This window comes from Chrysemys picta, chromosome 19 (assembly GCF_011386835.1).
Source record: "Chrysemys picta bellii isolate R12L10 chromosome 19, ASM1138683v2, whole genome shotgun sequence".
Lineage (NCBI taxonomy): Eukaryota > Metazoa > Chordata > Testudines > Emydidae > Chrysemys > Chrysemys picta.
The window spans coordinates 25290173-25317056 of record NC_088809.1 but is presented as its reverse complement, the minus strand read 5'-3'; the positions used below and the strand labels follow the sequence as shown (position 1 = coordinate 25317056).

At 49.9% G+C, this 26884-nt stretch overlaps 2 protein-coding genes across 2 annotated transcripts; one reads left to right on the top strand and one right to left on the bottom strand.

The window, feature by feature from the left end:
• Positions 1-211: 211 nt before the first annotated feature.
• Positions 212-7265, bottom strand: LOC101934504 (fibrinogen-like protein 1-like protein). The gene is made up of 4 exons (XM_024114295.3): positions 7262-7265; positions 5003-5140; positions 2462-2524; positions 212-1114 (listed from the first exon to the last, which is right to left on the bottom strand). The coding sequence occupies exons 1-4, from the start codon at positions 7263-7265 to the stop codon at positions 486-488; spliced, it is 834 nt and encodes a 277-aa protein (XP_023970063.1). The 3' UTR covers positions 212-485.
• Positions 7266-11746: 4481 nt separating this feature from the next.
• LOC135976605 (fibrinogen-like protein 1-like protein) lies at positions 11747-18042 on the top strand. Its single transcript, XM_065573312.1, has 3 exons — positions 11747-11879; positions 15081-15212; positions 17028-18042. Exons 1-3 carry the CDS (start codon positions 11876-11878, stop codon positions 17654-17656), a joined length of 765 nt encoding a protein of 254 aa, XP_065429384.1. The 5' UTR covers positions 11747-11875; the 3' UTR covers positions 17657-18042.
• Positions 18043-26884: the final 8842 nt, after the last annotated feature.

The window sequence follows — 26884 nt, the reverse complement described above, 5'->3', positions numbered from 1 at the left end:
TCTGCCAATTGGAGAGAACTTTTGGAAATGCAATTTTATTCTGAAGCTTCAACACCCACTACAGAGGAGACACAGAGTGTGAGAGAATTCTTCAGCCTTTATGGCGTCCTGTTTCTGGTGACCTCTGGGGGCGCTCTTTGAATCTAATGAACAATCACGGCAGGGCTGAGCATGTTTTCTACCCCACACATGGCATGCTTGGAAACAACAATTTTTGCAAACAATTGTTCTGATTTTTAATATAATTAAAATGAATCAACCCAAAGCTGAAAGAGGAAGGGCCAAGTGGAGAAGAGCTCGGAAAGTCTGCAGGGAGAGAGAGGAGAAGGAAAGTGGCCCCGTTTCCTGGGTAACCCTGATACTTCCCCAAGCAAGGCCTGTGAGAGCGGGCGGGAGGTTTGGCCATGACACACTCTGACCCTTTTCCCTCCCTTCGTGGAGCAGGGGTTGGCCTCACTGCAGACAGGAGGGTGGGGAAGGGGTGACTAACAGTAGGATGCTGGTTTGATGAGGATGGCAGAGGCTTGGCAGTTCCCACTACAGAAACCACCCCAAGTGATGCTTCCTTTGACGTTCAGTCGAACAGAATAACAAGCCGAGTACCACCAGCCCCCACCATGGCTAGACGCACAGTTCCCACTGTTAGTGTCCTGATCCAGGTCTTTAGTGGAGAACTTCATGTTGTCATGCACGGTGCTAGGATTGTTTGAAGTCATGGCGTCCCCTGCAGTCCCAGTGTAAGAGCCCAGCCTCAGCCTGTAGCCTTTGGACTCGTCTTCCAGACCGAAGAGGTTGTAGTCTGCGTATTTCATGGTGCCGGATGAATCGTGGATGACAAACCTGACCTGGTAGACCTTCTGCTTGGCGATCCGATAGATGTACTCCGTCCCCAGCCAGTAGTCATCCTGCACGTTGCCAAAGCCGTACTTGTAGGTGCTCCAGGACTCAGCCCAGGTGATCTGTGTGTCGCGCCGGTTCCGCTGGAGGACCGTCCAGCCCCCGGCTGTTTCGTTCATGTCGCAGTACACCACGAGCTGGTGCAGTCCTGTGGGCTGGATGAGGTAGATGCCGCTGGGGCTGCCTGAGGGGATCTCACTGCAGTCCTTGGGCCAGGCTGATGGCAGGAGAGAGAGGCAGATTTAACCAAATCCCCTGAAGTTAGACACCAAAATATTCAACAAGGCCGTAAAAAGGGTGGGGCAAGTGGGGCAGCCAACCAGGGTGTAAAGCCATGGGGCCATAAAAGTGGGGTCAACATGGGGGGCACGTGGGGTCATGTGTCCCATCAGATTTCAGCCTTCCCTTTAGCACAGAGGTTTTCAAACTGGGGGCATGTCCTCCCAGCACAGCCCCCAGTTTGAAAACCATCACCTCCTGCCAGGAGCTGGCAGATTGGAAGCTGCTGGAAGCTTGGCCTGGCCCCGTCTGGCTCACCCCAAACACTTCGACTGCGTGTGGCCGCCTCAGTTTGGATTCTCTCCTGAGAGGTGGCTAAGCTTCCATCAGCCTCAAGGGCTTGGGGGAATTTTAATTTCTTTCTCCGATTACTTAACCCTAGAATCCAGAGCAGCCAGCAATATTAATAGTAGAAGTGTGCTCAGAAATGCTGCCCCTCCCCTTTCCTCCAAAATTTCAGCCCTCAGACCTGGGGGTTGGTCCTGCTTTGAGCAGGGGGTTGGACTAGATGACCTCCTGAGGTCTCTTCCAACCCTGAGATTCTATGATTCTATGATCTGCAAGGAAGTACATAATATAAAGGAGCAGAAATGAATCAAATATAAATTAATGAGCCAAAAGTCCTATTTATTTTGCTTGGTGTTTTCTTGCATTTCTTTAACTCCCTTTCCTCTGCAGCATGACACCACTTACTTTCTTATTTCTGTGCTTTGTCTTTTCTCTCTCCTATTACTCTTTCTCCGGGCTGGTGAAGTATTCATTATCAATCCTATTATTAATTTAGCCCCTTTTGGTTAGTAGATAATTCACAAACCAACCCTGCGTTCTGTTCATGGTTTTGTAGTTTGCAAGTACATGTCAGATGCTTTCAGCCAATGAGGCATTTGCAAATTATTCACTTTGGCTGTCACATGAGAACGGCCAGGCTGGGTCAGACCAAAGGTCCATTTAGCCCAGTATCCTGTCTTCCGACTGGCTAATGCAGATGCCCCAGAGGGAATGAAGAGAACAGGTAATCATCAAGTGATCCATCCCCTGTCGCCCATTACCTGTTTCTGGCAAACAGAGGCTAGGGACACCATCCCTGCCCATCCTGGCTAATAGCCATTGATGGACTTATCCTCCAGGAACTTATGTTCATTTTTTGTTACTTATGGTGTGTCCTGCCCTCTGCCAGCCCTTTGCTGCCTGACGCTAGCCGAATAGAGCTATCTCCAGTTCTTCTGGGCTCTCAGCTAACAGGAGGTGCACTGAGCAGACAGCTATTCCACAGTGAGATACTTACCACGTCCTGCTGGTGGTCGGGTGTCACTGGCTTGCTTCCCCTGGCTGTGTCCTGCACTGTGCACTGTATGGACGAGAACAGAGCAGAGATATCAGACCCTGTTCCAGCCCCAGGAAAGAGGTTTATCTGCTGGACAATATCACTGCGCTCAGATAACTCCGGCCACTTCTTTACTTCTCATCTTTCTCCTAAATCCTTTGAGACTCCTCACAGTTTAGGTGATGCCGTATCAGATAAACCTGCGTGGAACTGTCTGAGGCTCCCACCCTCAGCTCCCGCTTAGCCAAGGGTAGCTCTAATCCAGGGCATGCTCTCTGCTTCAGTGGTGCTGGCACTGCTTCATATCCAGGCTGTTGCTTCCCTTGCTATGAGTGATTTGTGCACCCAGTGTGTAGTAGGCATCCAGGAATCAGCTCCACTGTACCAGCCATTTTTATCCTCAGCGGGACCCAAACAGGACGTACAGTGGCAAGGTAGTGTGTGAAGGAACATGGTTTCAGTGCATCAGGGTATCAGTGCCAGTCGGCAGTGCCAAGAATGGCAGAGACTAGTGCATGGAGAGGCACCACGAAACAAGAAGTTTCTGCTCAGAGGAGTGTCCTGTCGTGAGTTGACATTCTCTGGGACAGTGTGCACTACACAGACAGAGATGAAACAATCGGAGAACAGCTGCAGCAGCTGCTATTTCATAGCCTGGTGGAGAAACTGATGTTTATTGTGACCACCCTCCCACCGGGGTGATTCCAACACTAGGGCTTTCTTTTCCCTGTTTAGCATCTTTGGGACAAATTCTACCTCCAAATTTACAGAATCAAATGCTAAATAACGGCAAGCTGGGTAAGGGAAGAGTTCAAGGGGGAAGAAAAGCAATGGCTGGAGAGCTGATGAGTTACAGTGATGGGGCGGCTGATCCAGGCCTCAGGCGGCGAAGAGAAGAAAGCTCTTCCACCAGTGATGGTGAGAAGATTGTCTGAAGGGTGGAGCAGGGCACTGGTGGAGAAGAAGGGAGAGCTGGAAGGGAAATAAAGAGAGAACAATTCTAGGATGGGATCAAGGGTAAATTCATGGAGGATTTAAAAAATATGGGGGTTGCTATTTGAACTGGCTCCTGAAATGAGTGGGAATCCGGTGGAGTTGTTTGGGGTGTCAGTGATTCATGCCAGAAGGTGGGCGGACATCACCATTGTGCACGTGCAGGAGTCTGGAGAGCTGGAACCTGGAGTGATTTATTAATTATATTATTGCCGTAGTGCCTAAGGCCAAGCCAAGCAGTACGTGCCATACACAAGTAGAGTAGAGCAGATGGTTCCTATCCCGAAGAGCTGACTATCCAGATAGACCTGCCAGACACAGCATGGGGGAAGGTGTAGAAACACCAGCACCAGCAGTGGTGCAATGGGATGGCAGCAAACAGCATGGTAGTGCCACAGTTTTGTGTGGGTGAATTTAGTTCAGAGGGGGTCAGTTAATGGAAAGAGACGTAAAGGGAAAGGGATTAGGGGCCCTGGGCAGGGGAGCAGAGGTCAGAGGGGCAGATGTGGAGTGAAGCTGAGGGGAAGAGATTGTGAGGGAGGGGTTGGAGCAAATGGCCAATCAGCACAGGGCAGAGAAAGTCATCAAAACAGTGAAAAGTTCTCTGGCTGTCTAGTGATCACTGCTTTGGTGGCTGTGCACAAGGCAGGAGGAATGCAAGGTGTGGCCACGGAAGATGCTGTAATTACATTGCTATCAGCCTAGGCTACCTCATCGTTTCATTGCCTAGTTTTATATTAGGACTTCAGGGGTTTACAGGAAATTTAAAATTCTGACTTTTCATTCTCATTCAGGGTGAAAGGAATTTTCAAAATGTCAGAATTTCCTTCCCATCTGCTCTGCTGTGTCTGGAGCCTGAGATTGGCAGGGTCCCCCAGGGATTTGGGCAGTAGTTCTCATGAATTTTAATGAGAATTGGGCACCCAGATCCCACAGGCAGATTTGAAAATTGGTTCCCTCAGGCTAGTGGGTGCCAGGTAGACAGGTGATTGCCATGCTCCCACTTCAAAGGTAGCCCTAACGTTAGGTTCCAGAAGGTAAAGTTCCCAGTAGAGCCTCTCTGTGCTGTAGCATTGTTAACGCCTCAATATGATTTGTGCTGGGTGACCCACAGAAGGCAGGGCACTTTGGTTGGGTATCTTATGCATCGTTTCTCTGAAAGTGGGCTGAAGACTCATGAAATGATCAGCTCCTTTCACAAAGATTTCGGGTACTTCCTGGTATTGGATGGGACAGAAATACAGAGAACAAAGCTCTCATGGAATTTTTGCTGAAGCCAGAGAATGCAGAATGAAGAAATGGTCTGAACTTCCAAATCTCAAACTGCTGGGGTTTGGTTTGAGTTGGGATGAAGGTCTGTAGAGGTTCTTACTGGATCTGAACTGCTTTGTCCCTCTCTAACACAATAATACCTGGTCCCTCTTGCTCATGTTCTGTCTGTGTGGAGGGTCTGGGCCTCCAGGACCTCAGAAGAGCAGTGTTTAAGGACAGCAGAGATAAATTGCATACCAGGCACAGGATCTGCTGGGCTGAGGTTCAGAATTTTATCTGAAGTTCCATTGAAGATATTCAGGTTTTCTATGTCCAGGGCGAGAACGGTGGCTGACAGGGCCAGCAGGCAGGTGAGGAGCAGGAGGTGCTGGGCAGCTGAAAAAAGGAAAAGGTGGAATGACACTAGAAATACAAACCCTCCCTTCAAGGAGCTGAGAATCACAACTGACCCAGCTCCTCCAAAGTCACACCAGACTCACCAACTGGACAGATCCACAGGGTACACTAGTGCTTCAAGAGCCAACAACAGCGAAAAATTCTTAACCCAGAACAAAAGCGAACAGCATCAGGAACAAACCTTCCTCACGAAGTCAAGTGGTTAAAAGCAGAGCCTGTAGAGGGAGTTTGCAAGGTCCTACAGGTGAGTAACTCTTCTGCATTGCCCTGGCTCTCAGCATCATGGACTGGAACTAGGGGTGCTGGCTTTCAGAGCCTGGTGTTGAGAATGCACCTGGGCATAGTCCAAATTGCAGATTGAGGATAAATGTTCCCATTATGCAGCAAAGTGCATCATTGCTATTGCAGGAAAGCAGGTTGTTTGTATTTTCCAGAAAGGGGCTTAGCTACTGCAAGGATGGGTGAGGGCTAAGAACCTAGCTCAATAGACAGAACCGGACAGCATTAGGCAAAACCCCACCAGACGGCCCAGCACGTGTCCCTCAAGAAACGTCTGGCATGAGCCATAACACACAGCACTAGCCATAACAACCACAAGCGGGGAAGTCATGGCCCTTGGCATAACTGCTGCAAACATCCCTGTCCTGCAAGGAACTGATGGGATTTTAACAAGGACAGTGACAGCTGTCTGGTTTTACGGTTCATAGCCGGGGTAGGCAACCTATGGCACGTGTGCCAAAGGCAGCACGCGAGCTGTTTTTCAGTGGCACTCACACTGCCTGGGTCCTGGCCACCGGTTGGGGGGCTCTGCATTTTAATTTAATTTTAAATGAAACTTCTTAAACATTTTAAAAATCTTATTTATTTTACATACAACAATAGTTTAGTTATATATTATAGACTTATAGAAAGAGACCTTCTAAAAACGTTAAAATGTATGACTGGCACATGAAACCTTAAATTAGAGTGCACAAATGAAGACTTGGCACACCACTTCTGAAAGGTTGCCGCACCCTGGTTTCTAGGCTGGCTGAAGTGTTCTCTCCCTTCGACTGTTAAATGCAGTTACTAACACATGTATCTTAGTATTTAATGCTACCGTGGAGTTTTCCTCTTTTTCAGTTTAATTATAGTTCAGAGCTTCTATTTCCATGTGTTAGTGCTGTCTGTGTGAATACAAATAAACCGTGTACAACACAGTGGCTCCCATATGTCACAAACTGCAGGAAAACTTTGATGCTGGGGCCTCTATCCGGTAAGAGGAGATGTATCTCATCATAGCAGGCTCAGACACTTTCTCGCTGCCTTCCTGCCAGCATCTGAGAGCTCTCCCACCGTTAGCGGAGCCGGCTGCACGAAGAGGAGAGCTTCCTAGGGCTGGGGTGGGGAAACCCGCAAACGGGGACTGTCCCTTCTAGGCAGGGATGGTTTGTCTAGTAGTGCAGCATTGCCTGCGCTAGACTCCTCCCTAGGAGAGACCCATTTTGTGTGAGTTACTGGTTAGCTTTCGCTCTCACACACTTGTACCTGTTCACCTACTCTGAGCCATTCATTAGGCCAGGAAAGGTTGATGGACATTAGTGGTACTGGCAACTCAGTGCACAAGCCAATACAGCGAGGGGTTGTTCCCCGTTCATGACTTCCCTGGAAGGAAGGGCCACCCCCGAGGCGGAGCAACGTGCACATGCACAGCAAGGGGCATAATGCAGGCAATTAAATCGCTGCACTGCCCATTTCCCACTCTGCTATTTCCTAGGAGGGCAGGAAACACAGCAAGTTATTGATTGATTTGGATTTTGTCAAAGGGGCCCTCCGGCACTCCAGACTCGTGTACAAAGGTTATAAAGCAATATGCCCCCGACTCCCCCAGCTCCCCTCAAGAGCACCGGCTGTCATAGGCACTCAAAGGCTGTGGCATGTGAAGTGTTTTCCAGGGAGAGGTTGAGGCACTGGGAGCAGAAATAGCAGGGGCTAGAGGTACCCTAGGAAAGCAAGGTGGCAGGAGAGGAAACAGCAGCTTTCTCGAACATGCAGGTGCATACAGCAGTGCAGAGAGTGGAGTGGCACATTTGCTGTCCTGCTCCGAGAGCCCAGACTCACCCATGCCATCTCTGCAGGGACACGCATGGAGCTGGAAGCTGCTGCAGGTGCAGGCTGGCTGGAGGGATGGTGTTTATAGTTCCCTCCTGCCCCGTGGGCGGGGCATTGCTGTGACCACTCCCACCCAGCCCGCTTGTCCCGTTGGAGTCTGTGCTGGTGATTTCATGGTTTATGTGCTTTGTGTCTCTATGACAGGTGACCTGAGGCACAGCTGCTGTGGTTCTGGGGAAAGACACCGGATCAGAAGTGAAGCAATGATATTTGGGGCTAATAAGTGATTCTTTGGCACAGTTCGGGTTTGTGGCAGCCAGCGCTGAAGAGGTGGTTTTCCCAGGGAATCCATATCCTTAAGTAGCTTTGGAAACACCAGCCCAGTAAATAAATACTATTCAGTAAATAAAGGCTATTCACTACCTTCCAGAGAAACCCCTTGTGACGTTGCACTCCATATGTTTCATGGAAATATGCTAATGAGTGTAAATATAATGTAACTGAAATATGCTTTGTGCTAAAGGTCTCTTGTGAGGTATCATTACAAAGCTTGTAATCTACTGAGTGTGGTCATCCTATTTGTATAAATGTAGCATTCTTGTATCTGAAACTAGAAATATGATATATAACTCTGAGGTCCTATTGTAATGATGCAAAGTGTGGGCCATTAATGGTGGTTTAGCATCTTGATGGCTCCAATTAACCAGGACAATTGGTTGTAAATGGCTCGGTTTACTTGTAAGCCTTCCCGTATACGTGGGTGCCAGAAAGTGGGAAATGAAGTCTTATAGTGACATGTGATCATGTCACCTGAACTGGAATCCATCTTTAACTTGGTACTTTTCCATTTGGAAGGAGGGGTGGGAACCCAGAGAGAGACAAAGGATTCCCGCCTTGTGCCAAAGATATATAAGGGGATGGAACAGAACAAAGGGGGCTGCCAGTCATGAGAAATCCCTGGAGTTATCACCTGAGCTGGAGCTAACAAGAACTGTACCAGGGGAAATGATAGGAAGGTGTCTAGTCTGTGAAAGAAGCTTATTGGAACATCTCTAAGGGTGAGATTTACCCGTATTCAGTTTCTTAATGTATTAGGCTCAGACTTGCATGTTTTGTTTTATTTTGCTTGGTAACTTACTTTGTTCTGTCTGCTATTACTTGGAACCACTTAAATCCTACTTTTTATAGTTAATAAAATCACTTTTGTTTATTGATAAACCCAGAGTAAGTGATTAATACCTGGGGGAGCAAACAGCTGTTCATTGGGAGCTGGGTGTCTGGGTGCTGGAGATATGTGACATGCTGAGCAGTTTTGGGTTAAAGTCTGCAGCTTTGGGGGCGTGGTTCAGACCCTGGGTCTGTGTTGTAACAGACTGGCGTGTCTGGCTGAACAAGACTGGGTTCTGAAGTCCCAAATGGCAGGAGAAACGGGCTCAGAGGTAATCTCAGAACATCAGGTGACAGTCCTGTGGAAGCAGAGAAAGAACTGACAGGAAGGGGATGCAATGCATGACAGTTCATTAGCAAGAGTCAGGCTAACTGTAACCCTAATAACGCAAGATTTGTAGAAGCGAGGATTGTGTGAGGCGAGTAGGAAAGAACTGTGTGAGAAGTTGTTGCGACCTTGTGTAGATAATGTGTAGAAAATATTGTATGTAGACTAGAGTCAAAACAAGTGAGAAAAATAAGATATCAAGATGGCCTATGTATAAACAAAATGCAGCTGTTGCTTATTATTGTCTGTAATGAAAGATATAAAGGTTTGCTGTAATTGTTTACCTGTAGAGAGACCTGTTTAGCTCTCTCCCTCTAAGCAATTGTTAGAGAAAATAAAGTATCTGACTTGCTGTACCCAAACAAAAAGTGAGAACTCTGTTATTCTCCGACAGTCCCAAGGGGGTCTGTTTGACTGACTCTGTCACACCCCCACACACACACTGCACGTGAACCCCAGATCTCAAGTTAGCAAAGGTACCTTGTGAAGTCAAGTAGCTCAGCACTGTGGATTCAGTGTCTGAATGACACTTAGTGCTGAAGTGTTCATGGGAAAATCTGAGCCCCAATCCTCCTAGTCCCAGTAGTGCCTGTCAGGTCACTAGTGATAGCTCCTATCACAGAGCCCATGCCAACTCTTTGCTGTCCCATGCACCCTCCCTGGTGCTAGCCTGTGCCAGGCAATGATCCCAGGGAGGGGAGAAAGATGGCAGTGAGGTGCCATGCTCTCCCTTTGGGCAGCATCAGGGAGCCTATGTAATTGTATCAGTTCTAACAGCACAAAGAGCCTGTAGCATTCTTATCAGCCGTGGGAGGTTTCCAGGATATTTCTGCCTTTGGAAGGCAAAGAGGGGACACAGGTCCCATGAGCATGACCCACCCGGCACTGGGGACAATGTGAAAAAACGTGAACGTGACACGCCTGGCACTTAAGACACCATGAAAGGATGTGGCCCGGCACTTCGGACACTGTGGAAGGACGTGAGCATGAACCACTCAGCACGGGGGATACTGTGGAAGGACGTTAGCGTGACTCCCCGTCCCCGCACTGGGGACACCATGGAAGGACGTGGGTGTGACCCACCTGGCGCTGGGAATGAGGTTGGGGAACAACCTCCTAATAGGAGCGGTGGGAGCAAACAACCTAATTAATTTCAAGCCAGAGCGTGATAAATTTATGATCAGGGCTTTATGAGGGGGCTGCCTGCGACAGTGGGGACTGGACTCCATGACCTAGAAGTCCCTTCAGTCCTAAAATCATAGAACCAGAGGGTTAGACGGGACTGCAAGGGTCATCTAGTCTAACCCCCTGCCGAGATGCAGGATTTGTTGTGTCTAAACCATCCCAGACAGGTGGCTCCAGCCTCCCTTTGAAAACCTCCAGTGAAGGAGCTTCCACAACCTCTCTAGACCTCTGTCCTACTGCTCTTACAGCTCGGCAGTTTTTCCTGAGGTAAATCTGCTAAATTGCTTTGCTGTAGTTTGAACCCATAGCGCCATGTTCCCGTGTAGAAAAGGAAAAACAGCACAAAGACCCACCAAGTCCCCTTCTCCCCCACCTGCCAGCCACACAGCATCAATGCTGGAGGGACGACCTCTAGGTTGGCCAGAGCCTGGCGCCTGTTCAGTCAAGGTATATCTAGTAGGGATAAGGAGGTGCTGCTTCCATTGTACAAGGCACTGGTGAGACCTCATTTGGAGTACTGTGTGCAGTTCTGGTCTCCGATGTTTAATAAAGATGAACTCAAACTTGAACGGGTACAGAGAAGGGCCACTAGGATGATCAGAGGAATGGAAAACCTGTCGTATGAAAGGAGACTCGAGGAGCTCGGGTTGTTTAGCCTAACCAAACGAAGGCTGAGGGGGGATATGATTGCTCTCTTTAAATATATTAGAGGAATAAATACCAGGGAGGGAGAGGAATTATTCCAGCTCAGTACTAATGTGGACACGAGAACGAATGGATATAAACTGGCCGTGGGGAAGTTTAGGCTTGAAATTAGACGAAGGTTTCTGACCGTCAGAGGGGTGAAATATTGGAACAGCCTTCCGAGGGAAACGGTGGGGGCGAAGGACCTGTCTGGTTTTAAGATTAAGCTAGATAAGTTTATGGAGGGAATGGTTTAATGGGATAACATGATTTTAGTCAAATGAACAGCGTGCCATCGCTGGTAAATAGTATCAATGGCCAATGAGGGTCTGGCTGGAGAATCTTGCCTACATGCTCGGGGTTCTACTGATCGCCATATTTGGGGTTGGGAAGGAATTTTCCTCCAGGATAGATTGGCAGAGGCCCTGGAGGTTTTTCGCCTTCCTCCGCAGCATGGGGCAGGGGTCACTAGCTGGAGGATTCTCTGCTACTTGAAGTCTCTAAACCACAGGATTTGGGGACTTCAACAGCAGAGTCAAGGGAAAAGGTTGGGACGGCTTTGTGGCCTGCATCATGCGGGAGGTCAGACTAGATGATCATAATGGTCCCTTCTGATCTTAAAGTCTATGAGTCTATGAGTCCTTGGCTCTGCACAGAGACTGCAGCCCCCGGGCTCAGCTAGTGCCAGCTCAAGGGATGGGTTCTGTGCTACTGGCACCTGGCAACCGGACTGAGCCCAACCGCTCATTCCCCCTTTCACTTGACCGGCCGACAGGTGGTAACAAGCAGCGACTCTCGACCTGTCCTTGCCCATTGGGTTATTGACATTGCTTTGCAGGTCTTACAGAGCCCAGGTTCCTCCCATCCTGTTTGGCTTGAGCTTTCCATATGTTTCCTTATTTGCTCTGGTGCCTGGACAGTTCTTCAGAAATGCTTTGAATTGGGACAGTGTCAATAACAGAAGTCCCTGGCTCACTGCTCTGTTATCTTGGGAGTATCTGGCATTTCTCAGAAAGGAGGGAGGACTGTCTGGCTATTTCATATCATTGTGGGTAATAAAACCGCCCAAGACACACAAGCAGTGACTATTTCCTTCTGCACATGCAAATCTTCCTTGCCGGGAGTTGAAGTTCTGAGGTAAACTGGGTGAGGACAGAGGGCCAGGTCTGCTATAAAGGGACAAATCGCAGCTCAGTGCTCAGGAGCAGGCAGACGGACTGTTCGGGTTTCTCGCCCATCTGCTCAGCAGCACCGTCAGAATGGGTGAGTTATTTTCTTACCCAAACCTTTCATTCTGCGCCAGAGGCTGGATCCGCCCCATGCAGATGCAGAGTGCTGTGAGGACAAGGCAAAGAGTGACGATGAGGACAGGGAACGCAAGGGGCACCGATCCTGTGTCAATGAGGGGCTGCTGGGCAGCCGTCCGGCCTAGCAGCAGAAGGGAGGCCAGAGAGAAGAACACGTATCTAAGCACCTCATTAGCATGAGGAGGATCAGGCCCAGGCCTTCCCACACATGCCTGTTCTCCACCCAAGCCCTGCCCCCTCTATGACCCTGCACCATGGAGGCCTGAGTCTTGTCCTGACACGCTACTTACCAACATCCAGCGTGGCCCCATCCCCACTCGCACTGGAGTGTGACAGCAGCATCTCCCCCCTCACACCACAGAGGGACAGGCGGGCTGAGGCCTAAGTAACTTCACCTTCGCCCTCTACCCTTCACCCAACCCCAGAGCAAACCCTTCATCCAACCCCAATCCGTTCACCCAACTCCAGAGCAAATTTCCACAGTTTGCCCCAGATTCAATGTTGTAAGGAGGTTTTAGGGGCAGAATGGAAAGTGTTTTGAGCTGGGGAAAAAAGCCTGTTTGTTGGGGAAATCTAACAACTGAGGTGAAGCCATTCATGTTTAAAAACTGTATCTAAGCTGGGCAGGGCCGGCCTTTGGGAAAATGGTACCCTGGGAGAACTTGCATTTTGGTGCCCTTGGCCCCCATGGGCATGGTGCCCCCCATTGCCCCTGGCTCCCCATGGGCTTCCCAAGCTCCCCACCCTCCCTACCCCCCAACCTCTGCACTGTGCCCCCTTTACCCCAATACCTGCTCCCCCTCCTGTGCCCCTAATCCCTACACTCCCTACACTCCCAATCTCTGCCCCCCTTCTGTGCCCTAACACCTACACTGTGCCACCTTCACCCCTAATCTCTGCACCTCCCTCCTGCCCCCCCAACCCCTGCACTTTACGTGCCCCCTTCACCCCAACCCCTGCCCCCAATCCCTGCACCCCATTGACTCCCTACCCCTGCACCTCCCTCCTGAGCCCCTAAGCCCTGCACTGTGTCCCCTGTTCCCCCTCCTGCACCCATGTCATGTGGTGGGGAAACTGACCTGGATGCACAAAGCAGCTGGCATTGCTGCTTGCTCCCACACTGGACTTCTCCGCCCCGTGCACCCTGGGGTTGTGAGGGGGCAGCGAGGAGCATTGTTAGGGCTCCCTGCATCCAGGTCACTTTCCCTGCCTGGGCTGTGTAAGGGGAGGGGAGGAGAGCAGCAACTGCTGATGCCTCTGCCCAGCCCTGCCCAGGTGGGGAAAGTGACCTGGATGCAGGGAGCTCTGGTGTGTGTGTGTTTGGAGGAATATGTGAAGGTGTGTGTATGCTGAGGGGAGTGTGTGTGTGCCTGAGTGAGTGTATGAGTGCGCTCTCTCTTTAAGAAAGCACTCAGGGTCAGGAGCCTGAAGACTAGTTCAGCAGCTCCAGACCCAGAGAGGCAGGAGCACACACAGATTCCCTGTGTCCCCTGTCACCCCAGCTTAGTGGAAAGTGGGGACACGGGTGGGGGTTGGGTGGAAGGGGAACACCCTGACATCAGCCCTCCCACCCCCAGCAGACAGGAGGAGGCTCCCAGTCAGATGATGCAGGTGGTTGTGGGGAACAGGAACAGCAGCGGCAACACACATGGAACAGGGGCGCCCCTGCTCAGAAGGAGTCACCTGACGCCGAGGGCCCCCCCTGCACTTCAGGTCTCTCCCTCCCCGCTGCTGCTCGCCTGCCTGCCTGCTGCCTCCCTCAGCCCAACTGGCTCTCGGCAGGTCAGGTGGGAATCCAAACCCTGCGCACAGCGCCCCCTTTAGCGGGCAGCCTTGGGCGGGACTGTACGGCCCACCCCAAAGGCTGGCCCTGAAGCTGGGCCAGAAAGCACGAAGCTGCACTTACAGAGAGTGCAACATCTCACACAATTTGCACATTTCTATGAAACTGTAAATGCAATAGCTGGCTTTAAGCCAATAGTGGTGCTTCTGGCACTGGGGCTCTGGATGTGACTTTGAATGCACTGAATCCTGCTGGGATTGGTAGAAGACAATGGAACCTGCCCCAGATAGATGCTAATAGCGCGATGTGAGATCCTGGTGCACTTACATCTTCGAGGTTCATGGAAAGTAGAGAGGGACAACACCTAGAAAGTCCCATCCGGCTCATCTCCTGCCAGGGGCAATCTGGGGGGGGGAGGGGCAGGAGGGCCATTTGGCCTGGGCCTCAAAGTCAAGGGGGCCTCGCATTTAGACACTTGTTAATTTTTTATAAGTTTCGCAACTTGTTTTTATGCGCATCCCAATCGGACCAAAATGTGACACACCCTCTCACCTTACAGCTGCAAATTTAAGCAAATAAGGGATGTGATTTGGTAAAAGACATAATTTTTTTGTTAACTGATATAGATTTTGTCATATTAAAGAGTTAAAAATGTTCATAAATATTAATACAAATATATCGGTTCTGATGGCACAAGATTAGACCATATGTTTATTATGGCTAGAGGCCTCAAATGCTGGAGGTGGCCTGGGCCTCTCTGGACCTCTGAGAGGGCCTGTCTCCTGCAGGATAGCACAGGCTTGGTCCTCACAGTCTGTTGTTCCCAGGTGCACTTTTGGCTTAAGGCCAGCTGTTGCATTTATAGTTACATACAAATGTACAAATTGAGTGAGGTGTAACTGCGTGCTTTCTGGCCCAGTTTAGATGCAATTTTTAAACATGAATGGCTTCGCCTCAGTTGTTAGATTTCCCCAACAAATAGGCTTTTTTCCCCCCAGATCAGAATACCTTCCATTCTGCCCCTAAAACCTCCTTGCAACACTGAATCTGGGGCAAATTGTGGAAATTTGCTCTGGGGTCGGGTGAAGATGTTTCTTACCCAAGTTCACAGCTGCAAATGGTGCAATATCAACCTTGGCCAAAGCTGCCACTTCAACAAATCTCCATCTGCTCCGATCCCAGATTCTATGTGCATCAGCAGGAGACAGACTGCCCCAGCCTGGCTTCACTGGGTCAGATTCTTCTTGGGAGCCGCCAGGGAGCCACTGTCCGAAGGAAAATGAGCCTTCCTGGGGTGATGCTGGAGTGGCGCAGCGTCCAGCCCTCCCTCACTCTGCTAGGTCAGTCTCACAGCAGCTATTCCTGTTCCTCCAGGGTTCCAGGCCAGGACGAGCCGTCTCCAGGGATGCCTTGCCCTCCTGGCTGTGGCCTCAATGACTTGTTTCTGCACAACCCCTGTCCAGAGCGCTGAGCATGGGGGTGGCACGAGTGTCACTTCCCAGAGTGGTGAGTATGGACCCTGCGGCCGCCTGGGCCAGTGGGGAGCGAGGGTGTGGGCCCAGAGCAGTAGCTGCAGGACACAAGTATTCCTGGGGGCCTGTCGTGCCTGCCAGGCTGAGTGCACAAGGGCTGCTGCGTGGTTTGCTCACACAGGCACTGCTCTGCTGCTAGCCCACGCACTGCTTCTAAGGCCCAGCAGGAGCGCCGGCAGGAGCGCTGGCGTATGGCGGGAGCTGTGTTTACAGCTGAACCAGGCTGCTGCATGCTATAGAATAATGGGCTCTGCAAAAACAGGCTCTTGTGAAAGGCAAAGCTCTGTCCCCCGCTGCCTTTCTGCTGTGATCACCAGTATATCACCCATGTCACACGTAGCCCCTGCACGCTCAGTGAGTCTGGAATCTCTCCAGTCTCTTTGGAGGCTTCAGGGGAAACTTGGGTGAATGTTGCGAAAGAATAGCTGTGCGTGGTCTATTGCATTTTCTGTGGGATTTGCCATGTCCAAGCTCGTGCCCCATTTGTTCACATTCCACCTGCAATGCGTGAGCAGCTCTATGGCAGGGTTGTTTGCTCAAGCAGCACATTTTAGGGTGATACTAAAGAAAAGTGAATTCTGAATTTGTAACCATAGTTATGAAACAGAAATTTTACCATGTGACCTGGGTGTTCACCTAAAATCAGAGCCATCCCTTGGGTACAGCGAATTGTGGCAACCACCCCAGGCCCCGTGCTCTGGGGGGCCCCCGTGCTTCCATAAACTTGTGAGGAAGCAGGCGGGGTGAGGAGGCGAACGGGGAGGCGAGTGGCTAGTGGCAGGCGGACGGGGGGAGGGCAAGGAGGAGCTTGCCAGAACCTTCTCCTCCCCCCAGTACCTCCTGCCTGGCCCCACCGATCAGCACCTCCCCCTACCTCTCAGCGCCTACCGCCTGCCGCGGATCAGATGTTTTACAGCGTCAGGAGGCGCTGTGGAGGAGGGGAGAGGAGCGAGGGGGAGGAGCGGAACTGGGTGGGGAAGAGGTGGGGCGGGGGCGGATTGCGGGTGGGAAGAAACAGGGCGGGGGTGGGGCCTTGGGGAAAGGGGTGGAGTGGGGTGGGGCCTGGGCGGAACCTGGGGGAGCATCCCCTGGCAGATTAGAAACTTGGCGCCTATTTCCTGGGCCCTACAGATAGCCTTCATCCTTCACCCCCCTACAGATGGCCCTCCCTAATTCCTGAGCTTTGGAACAGCAGACAAACTGCTCTCAAACACACTAAAGACAAAATTATTCCCCAATAATTTTAAATGACCAATTGAGAACATGGAAAGCTGCTCACACACAGCTCCCAAGAAAAGAGGCAAAAATCCTCAAATAAATTACTGCAATTGCTTGCTGAGGTCTTCCTCAGACTCTGAAATAGCCACAGCTGATAACTAATGTAACTTGAGTTTATAGGGATATGGCCAAGAGTGCGAGTCCCTAAACGTTTCTCCTGGCGAAGTCTGTGCAGGGTCAGGTGCATTTTAGTCTAGATCAGCTTGTTGTTTGCTTTTGCAAATGCATCCTCACAGGAGTAAATCATTCCGCTACAAATCAGCGCACTGCAGGCCCCACACACAGACTGGGTGTTTCTGTTTGGGCCAGGGGACCTGCTATGCTCTCCTGCCTGGTGCCACGCACAAAGCCCTCTACTGGGGTGGTGTTGGGGGCCCCAGAGCAGTGAGTCTGGGCATTCCCACCCCACGGAGATGAATGGGGCATCTGGCTCTGCTCCGGCAGGCCCCGGTGAGCTGACTGCTGTGTCCGGCTCTCTCTGTTACTGACCTTGTTGTACGTGGTATTTCAGGGTTCCCCAGAGACTGCAGCTACATTTCCAGGGACAGCCCCAGTGGGGTCTATGCCATCCAGCCGGCAGGCTCTCCCCCTCGAGTGGTGTGGTGTGACATGGACACCGAAGGCAAAGGCTGGACCGTTGTCCAGAGAAATTCTTACAACACAGAGATCACCTGGAAGGAGTCCTGGAGCACCTACAAGTACGGCTTTGGGAACGTGCAGCAGGATTACTGGCTGGGCAACGAGTACCTGTCCCTGCTCACGCGGCAGAATGCCTACAAGGTCCGCTTCGTCGTGGAGGACAAATCCAACAACACCCACTACGCAGAGTACGACATCTTCAGTGTCGAGGATGAGTCCAGCGGGTACTCGCTGAGGCTGGGCAGGTACTCTGGGGATGGCAAAGACTATTTTACCACCGACAATGCGGGGGGCATACACGACAACATGAAATTCACTACGACTGACAAGGATCAGGACCAGTCCAGTGGGAATTGCGCAAGTAGCTATGGAGGTTGGTGGTACAACAACTGTTATAATGTCCTGCTCAATGGGAAAGGCTACATCTACTGGGTAGGATTTTGTGGTTCCGGACAGTGCAAATCCTCCACCATTCTGGTTAAACCAGCAGACCTGTGTTGATCCTGCAGCAGCCCAGCCTTGCCTAGCTTGTCTACACTCGCAAAGTTGGTGCCCATATTTCAGCAGCTGCCAGGAGCAATGCATCTGTTCTGATGGCAGGAATAGTGAAGTCACTAGTGGATTTTTAATGCATTTTTACTAGTGTGACATTGAAATCTAGAGCTGAACCAGAGTTCCCCCGAGCTGTTTACACCAGCAGCTTAGCACCAGTGCAGCTGCACTATTGCTGGCAGCTGTTTTACTATGGGTAGTGGCCTTGTGTTCCCTGTATAATCAGTGTACTCCCTGCTTTCACACTTGCTCCTGTAACCATTCTAGTCCCTGTAAGTGGTGTATTCCTGGAGATTTCAATGTGATAAATCATCAGTAATAAATTCTTAACTCTGTGTCATCTACCATTTTTTAGCTAATACTAGTGTGGCTGGATCCCTGGGGCGCAACCTGGAACTGGGATACCACTGAGTCATTTCCCTGCTCAGACCGCCTTGCTCTGCACCGTGGGGTCGTGCAATGGGAGGAGTGGTAGTTTGGGGGAATCGGTTTCAGGCAGGGTTACCATCAGGCAAATTCCTGTGCCAAACCATTCTGCATTTGCTTACCCCAGGCCAATGAGTGTCACCCGCTCAGAGAGGGGTCAGGGTGAGGGGCAGAGCTCTTTAGCACCAGCATTCCCATGAACTGATTCCAGCCTCACCCGACTCTGACTCCAGAATGTCACCAGGGAGCGATTCCTGATTCCAGGGGTCAACAGGGCTGCAGAGATGCCTGCTCTGGAGTCTCGCAATAGCTGATGGGTTTTTAACGTTGTCAGGGACTCCTGAGTGCTGCCACCAAACTCAGCAGCAGCGGTCGTTTTTTCAGCTTCAGTCTCAAGCCTTCTGGCAGTTAAAAAAGTGTCTCAGTACATGGAAGTGATGTAAACAATGAAAGGAGAGCTCACTGGTTTGTGCATTAGCCCGCTAAACCTAGGGTTGTGAGTTCAATCCTTGAGGGGGCCACTTAGGGATCTGGGGCAAAAATCAGTACTTGGTCCTGCTAGTGAAGGCAGGGGGCTGTACTCGATGACACTTCAGGGTCCCTTCCAGTTCTATGAGATATAGGTATATCTCCATATTATAGTTCAAACACCAGAACTAGTGCAGACGGGGATACATGTAGCATATGCTTGGATCCCAGCACATATCGAGGTAACAGGAAATGAAGCGGCGGACAGAGCAGCTCAAAACGCTGTAAGAAGCGGAAGGATTGCCTTAGAACAGTGGTTCTCAACCTATTTACCATTGTAGGCTGCATATGTGGCCCACGATGTGTTATGTGGGCTGCAGGTTGAGAGCCACTGCACCAGACACACACTGGCCTGCACAACCTTGCACTGACAGCATGCTCCTTCCCCTCAGGGGCAGGCCCATGCCACGTGCTACACCAACCACCTGTCCAGCATCCCTCACAAACCCTCACTTCCCAGAGCTCCTCCAGAACCCCGCCGAGAAACCCACTCCCCTGTGCCCTGCCCCCTGATCCCACTGGGTGGTGACTGTATCCACCAGGCAGAGCCGGCAGCGTGACTGTGGCTGGTCGGGGATCTCTCTGGCCCCTCGGGAGTGGCGCTATCAGCCAAGCTGGAGCAGAAGTGGGGCCTGCCCAGGCTCGGCTCCCTTAGGACACACTTGCCTCCCCCTGCCCCCTCACTCCCCTGCCCCCTCTCAGCCTCTCTTCTGCCCCCTCTCTCCCCTGCCTCCCCTCAGGCTGCTCCCTGCTCCCCACACTCCCATCTTTCCTCATAGTTCTCTTTCCATTTTCTTAACCGTAGAGCCCAGGGGTGGCCATCGTCCCTGCAGGCAGCCTGCCTTCAGCCCCCTGGGAAACAGTGGGAGTTGGATGGTGTCTATCCTCATTGGGGGCATTCTTTGGTTTACAGCCCATGAAAAGGGTTTGGAGCTGCTGGGTAATAGTTTTTGCATACGCATGCTGACCTGACTACGGGGGTGTTTGCCGTGTGAATATATTGGGTTAAGTCAGTAGGATGCTGTCGGGAAAAACAAGCAGGAAGAGAAAGAAAGGCTGAGAAGCCAGTTCCCAGCAAACCCTTGAGAGATGTTAAGGGACAATTCCAGAACGGGAACAGGCTGGGGACACTGGAAAGCCAAAGAATTGAGGCAGGTTTAAAAAGGAGGACTCTCCTGGGCCGGGGGAACCTGGCTGAGACACCGGCATCCGCTGGAATATCTGCCTAGGTTAGCATCATCGGAGGGTTAGTCTTTAGGGAAGACAGACGTGTGGAAACTCTCCTTTTTCTCCAAGCGCTTTGTTCCTACTGTTAAAATAATCAGTACTGTGGTTTAAGCTGGCAGTCGGCCCGGTCACTGTGTCCTACTGGTTGCAGACTCCCAAGGGAAGAACCGCAGGTGCCAGAACCCAGTCAGACCTGCTGGGTATGATTGGCAGATTACATTTTCATTGAAATGCTCTATGTCGCTCTCACACAATGCTTAGTCACAAATCCAGTACAATTACTTTGAAATCGCTCCCAGTTTGCTTTCTTATATTTCCAGGTGGGTATTTTGCATTAGCTTCAACCGTACCTCGCCTTTGAAAAGTAGTAAGTACAGGGAAACGATCACTCCCCATTCCTTCTTCCCAGCTGTATTTACTTGCACTATCTGCTGCTATAAGTCCCAGGTCTAAGCAGCAAAAAATACCTTCTGCTGCATTAAATCTAGTTGGGGTGCCATCATTTAAAACCACTCGATAGTTTTCATCAATGAACTTTTCTAAGCATGCACCATGTTTATTAGTTGTCTTACTTCCCACAATTTATTATGACTGTTTAGGTCACCACATATAATATATGCACTTTTATCATCTTTACTATTTCTTGTAGCTCTGAACTTTCTAATTTCCCACGTGGATTATAGATATTACAAATCCTTAAATAAAAATAACTGCTCTGCATTGGGATCTCAACAGCTTTATTCTGACTGGGGTCCTAGTTGGGAGCCAGCTATGGTCACTCACTGCAAAGCATGGGGCAGCCAAACCCCAAAAAGCTGGTGGATATTCCAATACTTCAATTTACCAAGCCAGCCTAAAACAGCTTCTTTATTATCTCACTGGTTACTCAGAAGTTCAAACAACACCGTTCCCTTAAAGTGATCCAGCCTCAGGCCTCCGTCCAGGTACCCACGTCAAATATAATGAAAATGTATGTAAATCTTATTTCATCATATAAAATAAAAGGTTCTACCAATCCCAAAGGATCAGACACATTACCTCCCAGGTTATTGAATGTTTCAGATCTTACCCAAATACACGCTATAGCCAATTCATATTAACTAAACTAAAATTTATTAAAAAACAAAAGGGAGAGAGAGTATGGTTAAAAGATCAAAATACAGACAGACATGAGTTCAATCCATTGGCGTTCAGTTTCATAGCAGAGATTGTGAGCTTTGTAGTTGCAAAGAGTTCCTTTAGAATTCAGTTAATAGGTTATAGTCCAATGTCCAAATATCATATTCAGGGCGGACCAGCATAACTGGGACCTCAGTCTTGTGACTCAAACTTCCCCTGATGAAGTCTAAGCAGATCTGAGATGATAGAATCAGGACCCAAGGATCTTTTATACAATTTCATGTCTTTTGACAAGTTGGAGTTCAGAAGGTAATTGGGATGACTTTGAAGGAGGTCCATCACCAGTAATTAGCTATAGAATTAACATAAGGCCATTTGCTTTTTCCTCCACCATTCACAGTACATTTCAAAGAGAGATGAATACCGAGATATCCTATATTTACAATTCATTTACATGATATCAGAATACAGCATAAACAGGGACTGTTGATTACATTGTCAACCCTACTCATACAGATGTAAATACACAAAAACACAAACATTATCTCCCTAAATGTCTTTTGAGGGTTATTTATTTTGCAGGGTTTTTAACCCTTTCTAGTCATGTATCACAATTATATTCTAAGCTTACTTCTTCATTCTCTACTGCTCTGTATTTTATTGTTCCCTTATGAAAGTACAAACACCTTTTCCTATTCCTACTTTTCCATCTTGCCTAAAGGCATTATACCCTGGAATTTTAAAAGCAAGCTTTTCAACCAGCCGTGTATCCTGGATACATATGCCACTTGGTTTAGTTTTCATTGCCAGGATATTTTCTCTTAGTTCTTGACCATATTCTATCAAACTGTGTGCATTCCAACAATAGACTGAGATCCCCATACTAGTCATATTTCTCCATTAACTTTATTCAAAATTTCATGAATACGGTCCATTGACAAGTGGATAATATACAAGTATTTTCCCTGCTGCTTTAACTATAATTTTAATTTTTTTCTGATTCCCGCCCCCCCCCCCCCAGTTTCAGATGTACAATTGATCACTTCTAGCATAAATACAACTAACCTCTCTTTTTTCATTCCTAGTATGTCACTGCCTATTCCTTCCAGGGTGTTTATACAAGGAGGCTGTGTCTGCATCTGCAGTTCCCCGTTTCCTGTGCTGATTGTCTCTTCCCTCCCCAGCTGATGCTTTGAGAGTCTCCTTACAGCTTCCGCATGATATGTTATTAACAATTTTTTGGTTTTTGTCTATCTTTAGCTTGCCTTGCCACAATACACCCTCTGCATGCCAGAATGTGATTACAACCAGTTACTACATTTGACCTCTAGCCCAGCTGGACAATTTCATAGGAGTGCTCTCCCCCACATTTTCTGCATCTTGTTTTTCCCTTTACAAACAGTTGCTACATGCCCATAGCATAGGCACTTATCATCACCCCGTAGGAGAGGGGGGATATATGGCTTGGTTCTGAATATCTGAAACCCTAGTGTTACTTTCTCAGTTAGAGTCCCTTCCTTAAATATAATCTATACAGCTTGTTTGCTCCAGCTTATTTACTAACTAGTTACAAAACTTACGATCACTTTATCTTCTCCTGTGCTTATCTCATCACTGGGAGGAGGTGAGCAGCCCTCAGTGGTGAAAGAACAGGTTAAGGACTATTTAGAAAAGCTGGACGTGCACAAGTCCATGGGCCCAGATCTAATGCATCCAAGGGTGCTGAGGGAGTTGGCTGATGTGATTGCAGAGCCATTGGCCATTTGAAAATTTGTGGTGATCGGGGGAGGTCCTGGACGATTGGAAAAAGGCAAATCTAGTGTCCATATTTAAAAAAGGGAAGAAAGAAAACCCAGGAAACTACAGCCTTTCTTCAGTCCCCAGCAAAATCATGGAGCAGGTCCTCGAGGAATCCATTCTGAAGCACTTGGAGGAGAGGAAGGTGATCAGGAACAGTCAACATGGATTCACCAAGGGCAAGTCATGCCTGACCAACCTGATTGCCTTCTATGATGAGATAACTGGCTCTGAGGATATGGGGAAAGTGGTGGATGTGATATATCTTGACTTTAGCAAAGCTTTTGATACGGTCTCCCACAGTATTCTTGCCAGCAAGTTAAAAAAGTATGGATTGGATGAATGGACAATAAGGTGGATAGAAAGCTGGCTATATTGTCGGGCTCAATGGGTAGTGATCAATGGCTCTATGTCTAGTTGGCAGCCAGTATCAAGTGGAGTGTCCCAGGGGTCGGTCCTGGGGCCGGTTTTGTTCAACATCTTTATTAATGATCTGGATGATGGGATGAATTGCACCCTCAGCAAGTTCGCAGATGACACTAAACTGGGGGAGAGGTAAATACACTGGAGGGTAGGGATAGGGTCCAGAGTGACCTGAACAAATTGGAGGATTGGGCCAAAAGAAATCTGATGAGGTTCAAGAAGGACAAGTGCAGAGTCCTGCACTTAGGAAGGAAGAATCCCATGCACAGCTACAGGCTGGGGATCGACTCGCTAAGCAGCAGTTCTGCAGAAAAGAACCTGGGGATTACAGTGGACGAGAAGCTGGATATGAGTCAGCAGTGTTCCCTCATTGCCACGAAGGCCAATGGCATATTGGGCTGTATTAGTAGGAGCATTGCCAGCAGATTGAGGGAAGTGATTATTCCCCTCTATTTGGCACTGATGAGGCCACTCCTGGAGTATTGCATCCAGTTCTGGTCCCCCCACTACAGAAGGGATGTGAACAAATTGGAGAGAGTCCAGTGGAGGGCAACGAAAATGATTAGGGGGCTGGGGCACATGACTTATGAGGAGAGGCTGAGGGAACTGGGGTTATTTAGTCTGCAAAAGAGAAGAGTGAGGGGGGATTTGATAGCAGCCTTCAACTACCTGAAGGGGGGTTCCAAAGAGGATGGAGCTCAGCTGTTCTCAGTGGTGGCAGATGACAGAACAAGGAGCAATGGTTTCAAGTTCCAGTGGGGGAGGTCTAGGTTGGATATTAGGAAACACTATTTCACTAAGTTGGTGCTGGTGTCACTAGGCATAACCCTAGGTAACTCGGGAGGGTGGAAGGCAACTAGTGTCAATGAAGCCTTCCTGCACTAGGCCCAAAAGAACCAAACTTCTCCCATGTTTAAACTCTAATCGACCTCACAAGCCAGGTGCAATTGGAACATGTAAGCAACCTGTTATCTGTGTGCAACCCCCTGCTCACACCGGTATCAAGCGGTAATAATGAGGCCTGCATGTTTCTGGCTGAAGGGAAAATAACAGTTCAAAGGGGAAAAGGACAAGATAACGGTTTAAAGAAGTTACTAACAAGCTAGACTTATAGCTGCCAAGAATGACTTAACTGCTTAAATGTAATTGCTTGCTACTTGCTTAAAGCAAACTATTATAGGAGAAAGGGAGGGTGAAGGGGTGGAGGGGTGAAGCCTAACTGCAAAAGAATAAAAAGGGAAAACTGTTTGTCTCAGTTCTCTTAATCTGAGAAGTGCCTGTCTCCTAGCACCGCTTTGGGATCCCAAATAAACTTTGATTGCTTCTCCACCCTGGTGTGTTTATTGGCGCGAAGCACACCGGGCAACGAACCCCGCTGTTGCTGTCCTCTGGCACTCTGTGCCGGCAACAATGAGGAGGGTGGTGAAGCACTGGAATGGGTTACCTAGGGAGGTGGTGGAATCTCCATCCTTAGAGGTTTTTAAGGCCCGGCTTGACAAAGCCTTCGCTAGGATGATTTAGTTGGTGTTGGTCCTGCTTTGAGCAGGGGATTGGACTAGATGACCTCCTGAGGTCTCTTCCAACCCTAATATTCTATGATTCTATGGTCAGCTCTAATGGCACTCCATATAGTATTCCCTTCAGTTCAGTCAAATACTTTGGTAGCTGGCAACTTATTTTAACTTTCCCCAGCATTTCAGTTTTTAGCAGTTCATCAGTTTGCTCATTGTTTTCACATTCAACTGAAAGATCCCCACCTCACAAGCTCCTATGCTTTTTTAACCCAGTCAGCTACATCCACAGGTGTAACATCACTGAATCTTGTTTCTTTGGCAAGGGAATCACAAGATAACATTTGGGTTCATTTCCTTCAGCGTTGCTTGTTTTGCTGGTATCATCATCATCTGAGTCTGCTTTGACTCTTTTGTTTTCCCCTACTTTGTATCCATTCTCCCTCTCTAACAGACTCTTCTTCAGTTTCCAGAGTGACTTCATTTGGGGTTAGAAAATCCTCCATCAGCCCAACCAGGCACCCAGCCTCAGCCCCTTTCTGCTGCCAACTTCCTGGCTTTATAATCCACCCTGCTCCTGCCCAGCTGGGCTTCTTGTTCAGGGGGGAGGGATAGCTCAGTGGTTTGAGCATTGGCCTGCTAAACCCAGGGTTATGCATTCAGTCATTGAGGGGGCCATTTAGGGATCTGGGGCAAAATCAGTACTTGGTCCTGCTAGTGAAGGCAGGGGGCTGGACTCGATGACCTTTCAAGGTCCCTTCCAGTTCTAGGAGATAGGATATCTCCATTAATTTTAATTTAATTTCAGTTAGGCCTGACTCTCTCTCTAGGTGCCGCCAGGTACCCTGACTGGCATTTCAGGGCCTCGGGGTGGGGGTGGGGGTTACACACACCATCAAAATGGGGTGCAAAGGACTGTGGGGAGCAGAGGACAGACTGATGGCGTGCAGGGGAATGTGGAGGGCAAGAGACTGAGGGTGTGCAGGGGGGTGGGGGCAGGAGACTGAGGGGGTGGAGGGGGATGTTGGGGGCAGGAGGAGACTGAGGTGGTGTAGGGGTTTGGGGGCAGGAGGAGACTGAGGGGGCAGTGGGATGAGGCAGAAGGAGATGAAGGAGATGGATGGGAATGTGGGGGGCAGGAGTCTGAGGGGATGGAGGGGGATATGGGGGCAGGAGGAGACTGAGGCGGTGTAGGGGGGTTGGGGAGTGTCAGGAGGCAGCCTGAGGGATATGGGGGAAGGGCAGGAGGAGACTGAGGGGATGAAGGGGAATGCGGGGGCAGGAGAAGACTGAGGGGGCACAGGGGGTGTGGGGATGGGCAGGAGGAGACAGAGGGGATGGAGGAGGATGTGGGGGCAGGAGGAGATTGAGGGGTGCAGGAGATGTCGGGGAGAATGTGGCTGGGACAGGAAGGGAGGCAGGATAGTGCTGGGGGGAGGTGGGGTAGTACAGGAGCTCCCACGGGGAGGTGTTTGTGCCACGCTATGCAGGTTGAGATGCTCGTGGCTCACACCCCCATGGGAGGGCGGCTGCCCCCCCCTCAGGCTCAGACACCACCAGGCACACGACAAACCTCAGGGTTTGTTATTCTCCAACATCACCAAGTTTTTAGTCAATCTCCTGATATTTTGGGTTGATTCGTGTGTTTTGAATGTTTGGGGCTGAGTTACAGCAGTCGGAGGTCCTGGGCACATCCCACCCATGGCCCTGCCTGGGACCTGTCCCTGTCTCTGTCACTGTCCCAGACTGGTTTGTAGTGGCCTGGGGCCTGGTGTGTGACAGGTGTCCCAGAGGAGGCCTCAGCTCCCCAGCCCAAGCAGGGAGTCAGGGTCGGGAAGCCCTCCATCCCAGCTAGCAGCAGGCCTGTGTGAGGAGACTCCTGCCCCCCTCACAGAGGGTTCTGTGTGAGGGACCCACCACTGGGCAGGTGGTACCCATCCCCATACATAGGACCCCTATGCCCCGGAGGGGCCCTTTGCTCCCGGGGAAGCTGTCCCAGTGGTCTTGGGGAACGAGGGAGTCCCCTGCATCTGCCTGAGGAGAAGTGGCAGTGATGACTGGGCCTCCCCCCACCCCTTGTTGCCAGCGGGACACAGTGGTGGAAGAGGTCCCCATCTCTGGGGGATGTGAAATGACAGGGTCCCCC